The sequence below is a fragment of the Pristiophorus japonicus genome, chromosome 6 (assembly GCF_044704955.1).
Source record: "Pristiophorus japonicus isolate sPriJap1 chromosome 6, sPriJap1.hap1, whole genome shotgun sequence".
NCBI classification, from domain to species: Eukaryota; Metazoa; Chordata; class Chondrichthyes; family Pristiophoridae; genus Pristiophorus; species Pristiophorus japonicus.
Genome location: NC_091982.1, coordinates 83,648,073 through 83,660,794, shown reverse-complemented (window position 1 = coordinate 83,660,794; position 12,722 = coordinate 83,648,073). Strand labels below are relative to the sequence as shown.

General features: G+C 44.6%; 1 protein-coding gene across 1 annotated transcript in view; it reads left to right on the top strand.

The window, feature by feature from the left end:
* pof1b (POF1B actin binding protein) overlaps positions 1 to 12,722 on the top strand; it is a 106,228-nt gene that overhangs the window by 65,771 nt on the left and 27,735 nt on the right. Inside the window, exons 9-10 of the mRNA XM_070882109.1 lie at positions 9,099 to 9,212; positions 12,112 to 12,264. Coding sequence (XP_070738210.1) covers positions 9,099 to 9,212; positions 12,112 to 12,264 — 267 coding nt within the window. The remainder of the gene's footprint in view (positions 1 to 9,098; positions 9,213 to 12,111; positions 12,265 to 12,722) is intronic.

Sequence of the window (12,722 nt, the reverse complement as noted above, 5' to 3'; positions counted from 1 at the left end):
TAGTGCGTTACGTCTTTTTTTTTCAAATCACCTTTCTTCAAATTAGGTTTTGTATTTTACACGGAGGGCTCGTGATTCCGTAAATTTGTTAATTTAAAATCATCAGACAATCGAAGACACTTTTTCTTTCAAATTCGTTCAATTTGTTTACTTTCAAAGTGGCGTCTTTATCTTTTTCTTTTCTCCATGACTAGAATGGAGTCTAGCACGTAGGCTTTGAGGGCTGCTTTTCGTTATCTCAAAATGTTCCAGTTTCAAGGTCGTTACAATGTCTTTTTCTAAACTGCTAAAGCTTGCTGTTTTAACATTTTTCAAAAGTCCCTTTTACACCTTCGCAGATAACTCACCACTCGCCCAGGATTTTGACCTGATCCGTGAAGGTATTTCTAGATTGTTTCCAAACCTTTTAGTTTTATTTCTTTTTTTTTAAAGAGATCAGATTTAATTTAATATTTTTTTTACTTTGAATCCATCTCAGTATTTTGCTGTGCCTTCTCTTAATATATTAAAATCCCAATTCAAATTTTGTAATTTCAATCTTTATTTAAAACTTTTTTTTTTTACTGAGCTAGAAGCTTTTGCGTCAAGGTTTTACACAAAGGAAAAGTGGAGCGTACTTCCCCAGCCCACAGCCACGAGAGATCCTCACAGACCTTTTTTTAAAAGGCATTCTTTATCTCATTCCTAGACTAAATTTATGTCTTTCAACCCAATGTAATCAATGATTGCGTGTTTTCTTTTGACAAGTAAGTGAGCATGTCAAATAAATTCTTTTTTTTTTTAACCACCGGGACCATGTATTTTTTGACCTTTTGCTCAACAAACCTATCCTTTGTGCATTTCCTAGCTCCATAACTTAGCATCCAAATAAATCCACACCTGCGTTTCTAACTTAAAATGTCTTAAAACTTCCCACATACAGGACAACACTAAAAAGGATTAAAAAAATCTTTCACTCTGTTTAGAAAAGTGGGTGGAGCTGCACTATTTTTCCAAACAGGCTTTCAGAAACATGAAAAATTCATTCCGCAGTCAAAAAATCACACAAGAACTCTCACTCAACGACAGACATTCACAAAAGTCTCTCTTCATTCAACAAAGCCTATTAATTGTTTGGCCAGCTCTATTTTTGGATCATATGTCACTTAAGATGGTCACTATCAGCTTTTTTATGGCATTACATAGTTACGCAAGTTACAATTGGTTTTATTCTCCTTTTTAATAGCCGTGTTACCCATCTTCTTCGGGGCTATCTTGGGCACTCCCTTTAATTCGTGTTAGGTATGCAGGACGTTATTTATATCTATATGTCTTCCCTTGGCGCCGTACACTCATACTGCCACGCTTTGGGTCAATATGTCTCATCCCTGCACCGTGCGCTCGTATCGCTTCGGGTCAACAGACCTTCCTCTATATCTTCCCTTGCGTCATACCCTCGCACTACCGTGCTACCTCCACACGCGCGTTTTAGGATGCACCTTTTGACCCTCTTCTACCCCTAGATCGTCCCTGTCCTCCGTCTCCGTCCCTCCTGGACCTGCTATAAATGGTTATTTGTACAGATGTCCTTCCCTTGTGGTTTACAATGCCACAGCTCTAACTTGAAGGTGGTAAATTAAAACATACTCACCCCAACAGCTGGGTCATTGTTCCGTTCAGGAAATCCATACCCTGCTCGCAGCGCCAAATGTAAGGGAAAATGGGAAGGCTTCTCCTCCCACGAGCGGGCCCCCTGATATAGAGGATCGATGCTCGCCCCAACCTGCGTAACAGCCCCCGGAGGCAGAGACGGATGGCAAGGTATAACGATCTTTTATTATGAACATCCAGGAACACCTCTTATCACAGCCGCCTATGAGTGGAGATGCTCCCCGAACAGCACAATCATACAGCTTTTATACATTTCAAAAACCCCTCCATTCCCTGGTAAGACCTCCCTAGATCTCGAATTGGACTGCCTTATCAGTGCTACTTCTCTAATTTGACTACCTTATTGGTGCTACTTTGGATTGACAGGCCAAGACCCTCGTGACCACCTTAGGCCGTGACTAGAATGACTTCATTAGGTCAGAATTTGTTGATTCTCCTTGGTGCCCGTGAGTCCGCCTCAAGCCTCTTCGCAAGGTCTTATCAATGTCTGTTTAGGTTCTCACATCGTATCCTGTCGGAATATTATTGAATTGATAACTTCTGGAGCCTTGGTACAAGGCCGAAGAGAGGCCTTTTACCTCCTTATGCGTCGGTGCAGGAACCAGCACTTTAACCCTTGTCCCGCTGGTACCCCTAATGCCAAATTTCTCTTACACCTTGGGACTCCAGGGAATGGGCCCTCTGGTGGCTGTACAGAGTATATACAAGTCCAGATACATAACAACATTCCCCCTTAAAGTCAATAGTGTAACTATTTACAATGTGAGTCGATCTGGGGCCCTTCTTGCCCTGGTTGATCGTCTCGGTGTGAAGGTTGGTGTTGTTGAGTCATTTGTTGGGCCCTCGCTGGGCTGCCTGGTGTGTTGGGCCCTGCAGGGCTGCTGTGGTTGATGGGTTCTGCTTCGTGGTCAACCGTGGTGTCGGTTGCCACTGGTGTGTGTGTTGGGGGATCAAACAAGGTAGGGTCCAAGGTGGGTTGCTCAGGGTAGTCCGTGAATCTGAGTTTGATTTGATCCAAGTGTTTCCGGTGAATGAGCCCATTTGAAAGTTTGACCCGAAACACCCTGCTCCCCTCTTTGGCCATGACTGTGAAACCACTTGGGACCTTGTCCATAATTCAATACAAATACAGGATCGTTGACTTTAATCTCGCGTGACACATTTGCGCTATCATGGTATGCACTTTGTTGAAGCCGCCTGCTCTCTACCTGTTCATGTAGATCAGGGTGAACTAATGAGAGCCTTGTCTTAAGTGCTCTTTTCATGAGCAGTTCAGCAGGGGGATCCCGGTGAGTGAGTGTGGTCTTGTGCAGTAGCTAAGCAGGACTTGGGTAGGCAAGTCTGCAGTGAGCCTTCAGTTACCCTCTCCAAGCCTTGCTTGATGGTTTGCACTGCTCTCTCTGCCTGACCATTGGACGCTGGTTTAAACGGGGCAGATGTGACATATTTGATCCCATTACGGGTCAGAAATTCTTTGAACTCAGCACTGGTAAAACATGGCCCATTGTCGCTCACCAGGACATTGGGTAAGCCATGTGTGGCAGCAGGCTTTCAGTGGTGGCAGCAGACCGTGCTAGCTGATATTATCTCACATTCAATCCACTTGGAGTATGCGTCTACAACCACAAGGAACATTTTACCCAAGAACGGGCCTGCATAGTCGGCGTGTACCCTAGACCACGGTTTGGAGGGTCAAGACCATAAACTTAGCGGCGCCTCCCTGGGTACATTGCTTAACTGTGAGCATGTATTTCACCTGTAAATGCAGGACTACGCATCGATGCCGGGCCACCACACGTGGGATCTGGCTATCGCTTTCATCATTACAATGCCTGGGTGGGTACTGTGGAAGTCATTGATGAAGGTGTCTCTACCCTTCTTGGGGACCACTACTCGATTGCCCCACAGAAGGCAGTTCATGTTTGTGCCGCTGGAACGGCTTTATTTCTTCCTGCATTTCCACTGGGACACTGGACGTGAAGTACACAGCTTTTGACTAGAGATAATAAGTGGTCCTGGCTTGTCCAGGTTTTGATTTGTCAGGCAGTGATGGGTGATTGCTCACTCTCAAATGCTTCCATAACCATGGCTAGATCTGCGGGCTGTGCCATTTCCACCCCCGTGGTGGGCAATGGCAGCCTACTGAGAGCATCGGCGCAGTTTTCTGTGCCTGGCCTGTGGCGGATGGCGTAGTTGTATGCGGACAACGTGAGAGCCCATCTCTGGATGCGGGCCGATGCATTGGTATTTATCCCTTTGCTCTCAGAAAACAGGGATATAATTGGCTTATGGTCAGTTTCCAATTCGAATTTTAGCCCAAACAGGTATTGATGCATTTTCTTTACCCCATTGACACATGCTAACGCTTCATTTTCAATCATGCTTTAGGCTCTCTCAGCCTTAGACAGACTCCTGGATGCATAATCCACCGGTTGCAGTTTCCCGAAATCATTAGCTTGTTGCAATACACACCCGACGCCATATGACGACACATCACATGCTAGTACCAAACGCTTACATGGATCATACTACACAAGCAATTTGTTTGCGCATAACAATTTTCTCGCTTTTACAAAGGCATTTTCTTGGCTTTTGCCTCAAACCCATTTGCCCCCTTTTCGTAGTAAGACATGTAGTGGTTCTAGCAGGGTGCTGAGACCTGGTAAGAAGTTACCAAAGTAGTTCAAGAATCCCAGGAACAACTGCAGCTCCCTCACATTCTGTGGATTCGGTGCGTTCTCTATTGCGTTCGTCTTCGCGTTGGTGGGCCTGATGCCATCCGCCGCGATCCTCCTTCCTAAGAACTTCACTTCAGGCGCCAGGAAAACGCACTTTGAGTGTTTTAACCTGAACCCCACACGGTTGAGTCGACTATGAACCACCTCCAGGTTCTGTTGATGCTTGACTGTGTTCAGACCTGTGACCAAGATGTCGTCCTGGGAGACCACGGTGTGCGGGATCAACTTCAGTAAACTTTCCATGTTTCTCTGGAATATCGCCGCCGCTGAGCAGATTCCAAACGGGCATCTGTTATAAACAAAAAGACCTTTGTGCGTGTTGATGCAGCTGAGGGCCTTCGATGATTCCTCCAGTTCCTGCATCATGTAGGCTGAGGTCAGATCCAGCTTTGTGAACGTCTTTCCTCCCGCCAGCATTGCAAAGAGGTCGTCTGCTTTTGGAAGTGGGTACTGGTCCTACAGGGAGAAACGATTGATAGTTACTTTGTAATCGCCACAGATTCTGACGGTGCCGTCTCCCTTGAGGACTGGGACAATAGGACTGGCCCACTCGCTGAACTCGATCGGTGAGATGATGCCCTCTCTTTTTGTAGCCGGTCGAGCTCAATTTCTACCCTTTCTCTCATCATGTACGGTACTGCTCTCGCCTTATGATGGATGGGTCGTGCCCCCGGAATTAGATGGATCTGCACTTTTGCTCTTTGGAATTTCCCGATGCCTGGTTCGAACAGCGAAGGAAATTTGTTTAAGACCTGTGCACACGAAGTGTCGACAGCGGTCGATAGCGCTCGGATGTCGTCCCAGTTCCAGCGTATCTTTCCCAGCCAGCTCCTACCGAGCAGCGTGGGACCATCGCCCAGTACCACCCAGAGTGGTAGCTTGTGCACCGCTCCATCGTAGGAGACCTTTAAGGTAGCACTGCCAATTACAGGAATCAGTTCTTTCGTGTACATTCTTAGTTTCGTGCAAATTGGAGTTAAGACTGACCTTGAGGCCTTGTTGCACCACAACCTTTCAAAAGTCTTTTTGCCCATGATGGACTGGCTCGGGCCCATGTCCTGCTCCATTGACACCGGGAGTCCATTTAGTTCAACATTCAGTATTATTGGGGGACAATTCATGGTGAATGTGTGCACCCCATGTACCTCTGCCTCCTCTATCAGAGGTTCTGTTTTGTTGTGATCCTCCGTGGATCTGTCCTCCTCTGCAACATGGTGGTTTACAGGTTTAGCAGGCCTAACAGCTCGCCTACACACTCGTTGGAAGTGTCCCATTGTTCCACAGCCCTTGCAAATGTATCTTTTGAATCAGCATGAATGGAAATGATGATTACCCCCGCAGCGCCAACAAGGTGTTAATGGCCTTGCATTCATCACCCTTGATGGTGGACTCTGAGACATCTGCGGACGTGTAGCTGCATGCATGTGTGACCTGCCCTGTCCATTACGATTCGAAAACAACATCACTTTGTTCACAGTACTTGTAGCAGCACTTGTATGTTGAGAGATTTGCTTCGTATTGTCACTGGTGGCAATGAACGCCTAGGCTATTGCTATGGCCTTACTCAAGGTTGGGATCTCTACAGTCAAAAGTTTGCGAAGTATGGTTTCGTGGCCAATGCCAAGTACGAAAAAGTCTCTGAGCATGTGCTCCAAATTCGCAATGTCCTGTAAGGCGTCTTAGCTCGGCGACATAACTCACCACTTCCTGGCCTTCAGATCTTTTGCAGGTGTAGAACCGGTACCTCGCCATCAGGACGCTTTCCTTCGGGTTCAAATGCTCTTGGACCAGTGTGCACAAATCATCGTACAATTTCTCCGTGGGTTTCACTGGAGTGAGCAGATTGTTCATGAGGCCATACGTTGGTGCCCCACAGAGGGTGAGGAGGATCGCTCTGTTTGGCAGTGCTCTCTTCCCCATTTAGCTCGTTGGCCACGAAGTATTGGTCGAGTCGCTCCACAAAAGTTTCCCAATCATCTCCCTCCGAGAATTTCTCCAGGATGCCCACTGTTCTCTGCATCTTTGGGTTCGCTATTTGTATCTCATCGCCAGTTGTGGTGTATGGAGAAAGAGTCAGACTGAACACTGTGAGCTCAAAGTAAAGTGTGACCTTAGTCTTTTATTGCAGGTCTCCAGAGTGCCTCTCCAACCTGTGAAGCACTCTTAACTACATGTGCTCCCAAGGGATTATGAGATCCCTTGGGACTCCGGGGAATGAGCCGTACAGAGTATATATAAGTCCAGATACATAACCCTATCGACCTCCGCCTTAAATGTATTCAATGACCCAGCCTCCACAGCTCTCTAAGGAAGAGAATTCCACACATTTACAACCCTCTGACCGAAGAAATTCCTCCTCATCTCAGTTTTAAATGGGCGGCCCCTTATTCTATGCCCCCTAGTTTTAGTTTCCCCTATGAGTGCAAATATCTTTTCTGCATGCACCTTGTCGAGCCCCCTCATTATCTTATGTTTTGTAAGGTCACCTCTCATTCTTCTGAACTCCAATGAGTATAGGCCCAAACTACTCAACATATCGTCATAAGTCAGTCCCCTCATCTCCGGAATCAACCTAGTGAACCTTCTCTGAACAGCTTCCAATGCAAGTATATCCTTCCTTAAATACGGAGAACAAAACTGGATGCAGTACTCTAGGTGTGTCCTCACCAATACCCTGTACAGCTGTAGCAGGACTTCTCTGCTTTTATACTCCATTCCCCCTTGCAATAAAGGCCAATATTCCATTTTCCTTCCTGATTACTTGCTGTACCTGCATACTAACTTTGTGTTTCATGCACAAGAACCCCCAGGTCCCTCTGTACTGCAGCACTTTGCAATTTTTTTCCATTTAAATTATAATTTGCTTTTCTATTTTTTTTCTGCCTAAGTGGATAACCTCACATTTTCCCATATTATATTCCCAAATTTTTGCCCGCTCACTTAGCCTGTCTATATCCGTTTGCAGATTTTTTGTGTCCTCCTTACAATTTTCCCACTCATCTTTGTATCATCAGCAAATTTGGCGGCATTACACTCGGTCTCTTCATCCAAATCATTAATATAGATAGTAAATAGTTGAGGCCCCAGCACCGATCCCTGAGGCACCCCACTAGTTACTGTTTGCCAACCGGAAAATGACCCATTTATCCTGACTCTGTTTTCTGTTAGTTAGCCAATCCTCTATCCATGCTAATATATCACCCCCAACCCCATAAACTTTTATCGTGTTCAGTAACCCTTTATGTTGCACCTTATCGAATGCCTTCTGGAAATCCAAATACACCACATCCACTGGTTCCCCCTTATCCACCCTGCTCGTTACATCCTCAAAGAACTCCAGAAAATTTGTCAAACATGATTTCCCTTTCATAAAACCATGCTGACTCTGCTTGATTGAATAATGCTTTTCCAAATGTCCTGTTAATGCTTCCTTAATAATGGATTCCAGCATTTTCCCAACGACAGATGTTAGGCTAACTGGTCTATAGTTTCCTGCTTTCTGTCTGCCTCCTTTTTTAAATCAATATCATAGGCAGTCCCTCGAAGCGAGGATGACTTGCTTCCACGCTAAAAAGGAATGAGTTCACAGATGTTTCAATGAAGGACCAAATATTCCACATCCCGAATTACATCTTGGAGGGTGGAAGATGCCTGTGCTTGGATTTTTTTAACGTGTGGTGGCCGTTGCACACCAGTCACCACACGGGCTTGACAGAGTTAGATCTTGGTCCAGTGACAAGGATTACCCAAGATGACTGGTGACCAGCTCTGCTGCATGGACCGAGTGTGCACACATATCGCAGTGTGGGCTGGCCCATGCTGTCCTTGGACCCTTGCCTCTTCTGAGCCCCAGACTCATGCCTCTCCTGGGCCCCGGTCACTTCCTTCTACAAACTCTTGCCGCTCCTTCGCCCTTCCTGCTGTTCTGCCCGCACTGCAATCTGCGACCTGACTTCGCAGCCGTTGCCCTCCTGCAGTGGTATGTTGCCACACGCTGCTCCCTCTGATGGCCACGGTCAACTGTCTAATCTTTGATCAGATCTGCACAAACTGTATCTTTAGAATTCACAAATATAAAGACAAAACAACAGGACTCCCTACCCACCACAGCAGCACCTCGATGCACCAGCATAATAGTACAGGGAGTTGGATACACGGCTTAATAGCATAGAGATGCATGTAGAAATATTTGAGCAAGTTGTGCTGCTTTGAAGAGCGGATATTCCTACATCTCCCCACTACTAGTCCTGTCACATCATTCATGAATATCTTCAGGACTAGCATCACAAACTCTGCAATACTCTTTGTCCTGTGACATTATTTTTCTCTTCAGATAGTAGGGAGGGTTGTGCTTGAAACCATGTTGTTTTCTGTTTGAGAAAGAGGCGCCCGCATTCAGTTTGAATATTGATGGGTCAAATTGTTCTGCTTTTGGTTAGTGATGGGCATTTTATAGAAACAAGTTGAGGCATAAACTGTGGAGTTGAATCTGAAAACTGGAGGTGGCGAATGCCAATTTCATTTTAATTCAAGTTGTTTCGATCTTACATTGTGTGTTTATTTTAAATATAAAATAATTGTAAATTATGCTACCTTAGTGTTGCAGCTGGAAAGTATTAAAACAAATTTACGTTATGGTTTCAACTGACGAGCAGAACAATAAATGTCATTTTTTAATTTGAAGGAATGTTTACCCTTTTATTTCCATAGAGACTTACAAAAGACAAGGAGACGCTGGAAAGGGACCTGGGTTGTAAATCTCAGCAAGTGACAGAATATTTGCAGCTGTTGGAGTCCGTGCGAGACAACAACCGACAGTTGCAGGTAGAGCATTAGCACAGTGGTTGTGGCTGTTGCACTCAGTTCTTGGGTTATTAATTCAAACAGGAGACATTAATACAGCAGCTGATTATTAATCAGGAATTCTCATGAGAGTGTTCATTTTATAGGCCCTGAATCATTCTCTCTTTACATTCTACTCTTCTTACAAAGAGTCTTTTGTTGTTTGGGGAGCCAGAAGTGTCCAGCATTATTTTCATCACATTTCAGACAACTGAGCCAAAAGTTATAGTTGTGCAGTTGGAACACATCCGGACTGAGTATCATCACCTGCTGCTGACTGTCGTTGTTAATGTGGTATATTATGTAGACATTATGGTATATCTCCATCAATTACAATAATATCCCCATAGTAATGCTTGTGAAATCAAGTATAATGTCACTACTTATCAATTCACATGATTCAATTGCACAGATCTACCATCTGTAACTGATGTCCATACCAGTAAAAAAAAAAAATAGAATATAGAAAATAATCACCATGGGGTTTAACTCACATTGTGTGATACTGGTGACAAACATCAACATCTACCTGCTATTTTACTAAAGGTGTTGCCCATGAAAATAGCAGGACTGCAGAATGTCATACAAGTGGGTTAATGTATTTGTTACCAATATCACATAATATAATTTTACCTCCTGTAGCGATTACTTTCTGTATTTCATTTCCTTTTTTGCTGCCAGGAGCATCAGTAACAGACGTTCCTATATATTATAAAAGCACAATATTGCAGATACTGGAATCTGAAATAAAAACAGAAAATGCTGGAATCTCAGCAGGTTAGGAAGCATCTGTGGAGGGAAAAACAGAGTTAACGGGCCCAAGTTTCCACAAGAAAAAAAACGGGCGCCCCTCCGAGCTGGGCGCCCGTTTTTTGCGCCTAAAAAAAAAAAAAATTGCGATTCTGGAGCGTTCTGCAGCTCCTTCTTTGCCTGGCGCGGCGTGCAGGGGGGCGGAGCCTACACTCGCGGGTACTATTTAAATTAGTTTTTTTTCCTGCCGGCAACGCTGCACGTGCGCGTTGGAGCGTTCGTGCATGCTCAATGTGAAAAAAACATTGGCACTCGGCCATTTTTGTAGTTCTTTGTAACTGTTTAGTTTTAAAAAATTTTTAATAAAAGTACATTGCCATCAGCACAGAGGCTTCTTGTAGCAGTGAGAAGGGTGCAGGAAGCCTCAGAAAGTTGAGGCAGCCGTTTCCCGACGACCTCCGCCTTTTGCCGTCGGGAAATGGCTCCTCAATTTCTGAGGCTTCCTGCAGCCTTCTCTCTTTCCCGCCAGCCGTCTGGAACGGCTCCATTCCCCCCCCTCCCCCCCCCCCCCCCCCCGCGTTTGGTAGGCTCCCCCCCCCCCCCCAGCATTTGGTCGGCTCCCGCTCGCCCACGTTTGTCGGCTCCCTTCCCTCCCCCCCCCACCCCGCGTTCATCGGCTCCCTTCCCTCCCCCCCCCCCCCCCCCCTCCCTCCCGCGTTCATCGGTTCCCTTCCCTCCCTCCTCCCGCCCGCCCCCCCGGCCCGCGTTCGGTCGGCTCCCTCGTTTTGTGAGGCTTGCTGCACCATTCTTCCTGCCTGAAGCACTTTCACACAGGTAGGAAGATGGTTTATTTAATCTTTTCCTTGCTTATAAATGTTTATTCAGGTTGGATTTATTTGTATAAGTATAAATAAGGATTGATTGTAGAATTTAATGAGTTCCCTTCCTTCCCCCCCCACCTCGTTCTGGACGCCTGATTTGTAACCTGCTCCTGATTTTTTAATGTGTAGAACAGGTTTTTTCAGTTCTACAAAAATCTTCACTTGCTCCATTCTACTTTAGTTTGGAGTACATTTTCACTGTGGAAACTTTCAAATCAGGCGTCAGTAGCCGGACACGCCCCCTTTTGAAGAAAAAATTCTGTTCCAAAGTAGAACTGTCCTACCTGACTAGAACTGCAGAAAAAAAATGTGGAGAATTGCGATTTCTAAGATAGTCCGTTCTCCACCAGTTGCTCCTAAAAAATCAGGCGCAAATCATGTGGAAACTTGGGCCCAACGTTTCAGGTCGATGACCCTTTATCAGAACTGGCGAACGTTTGAAAAAAACAGTTTCTTAAGGAGCACTGAAAGGGGGAGGGGAAGAAAGAACAAAGGGGAAGGTCTGTGATAGGGTGGAAGACAGGAGAGATAGGAGAGATTAGAGAGACAAAAGGGACGATGGGCTGACTTGAAATGGTAATGGCAGAAGTTAGAAAAAGGTTAGTCTAGATAGGGTGAAAAATATTCCTATAATATTTCTATGTAATAATCCTATATATTATGCAGAATCTGCTATGGAGTGCGTTCCAAGCAGTTACACAATTTGTGGCTTGTATGACATCTCAACCTCGTATCCTACTGACTTGCAAAATACCATCTATTCATCCTGTATACCTAGAGGCAGAATGGCAGTGTCATCTCCCAAAGATTGTATACTGCTGTTTTGTAATGGATGGGATTGTAAGTCCTGTATCTTCCTCTTTATTCCTGCCATGAAACATAATTTCCAGCATGGGCAGTATTTTGTTTTTGTATACCTCATTAGTTCATTTAGTAGTCAATTAATGAACTGAGCTGTGAAAATCACTTATCTTTTCTCTTGACATCTTTTGGGGAAAAGAATTCTGGACACTTACAGTAGTGTTGTACAGTGCCTGTTATAGTAACAGTCAAGTCACCAATTTTTACATGAGTATTGCAGCTGCATTAACAGTGCAGTGTGCAGTTTAATAAATCACATAGTGTTTGTTAAATTAACCTATTGTCAGTATTACAAAACGGTGCAGGGGAGCGGGAGATGTGGGCAAAAGGACACATAAAGGGCATACTCTCAACATGTGTCTCTTTTTTTTTTTGGTGTTTTGGTTTAGAATACCATTAAGGAGAGCAGTTCAGGTAACCGAACTCTTGAGGATTTGATCTTAACTCTGAGGAACTCCGAGGCAGATAAAGAATTCCGTGTGAAAGAGTTGGAATACAGCAAGCGAGCTTTGGAACAAGAAAATGAGGCACTCCGACAACAGGTAAGGAACAGTTCACTGAGTATTCAAATATTTTTCAAGTTAAATTGAGAGAATAAAACCTATTCCAGTTACACTGAGTTAATTCACTTACCTGATCACTGCCAAAAGGTACACCTGCTCTGTCTTGCACGTGACGACTGTGGACATCATTTTAATTTTTCATTAAATTCTAGCATTATAGTTTTAAAACTATATAATGTTTTACTTTACTTTCTTATAATGTTTCTATTAAAATGGCATCTAGGGGAATGTGTAGCCTACAATAACCTCCTTCGGAGCGAGCTCTCTCTTAATGAAAAAGGAGGCAATGCATGTTTTTCTTGGTAATGAACAACTCACTAACAAAATGCAAGAACACTGTTAGAGGAAACCAGCCATTCTTACACTTTAGCAGAATTTCCTTCCTAAGTGACCATTTAATACCTGTGTAATGTATTTACCTGTGAGTCTGCTCATAG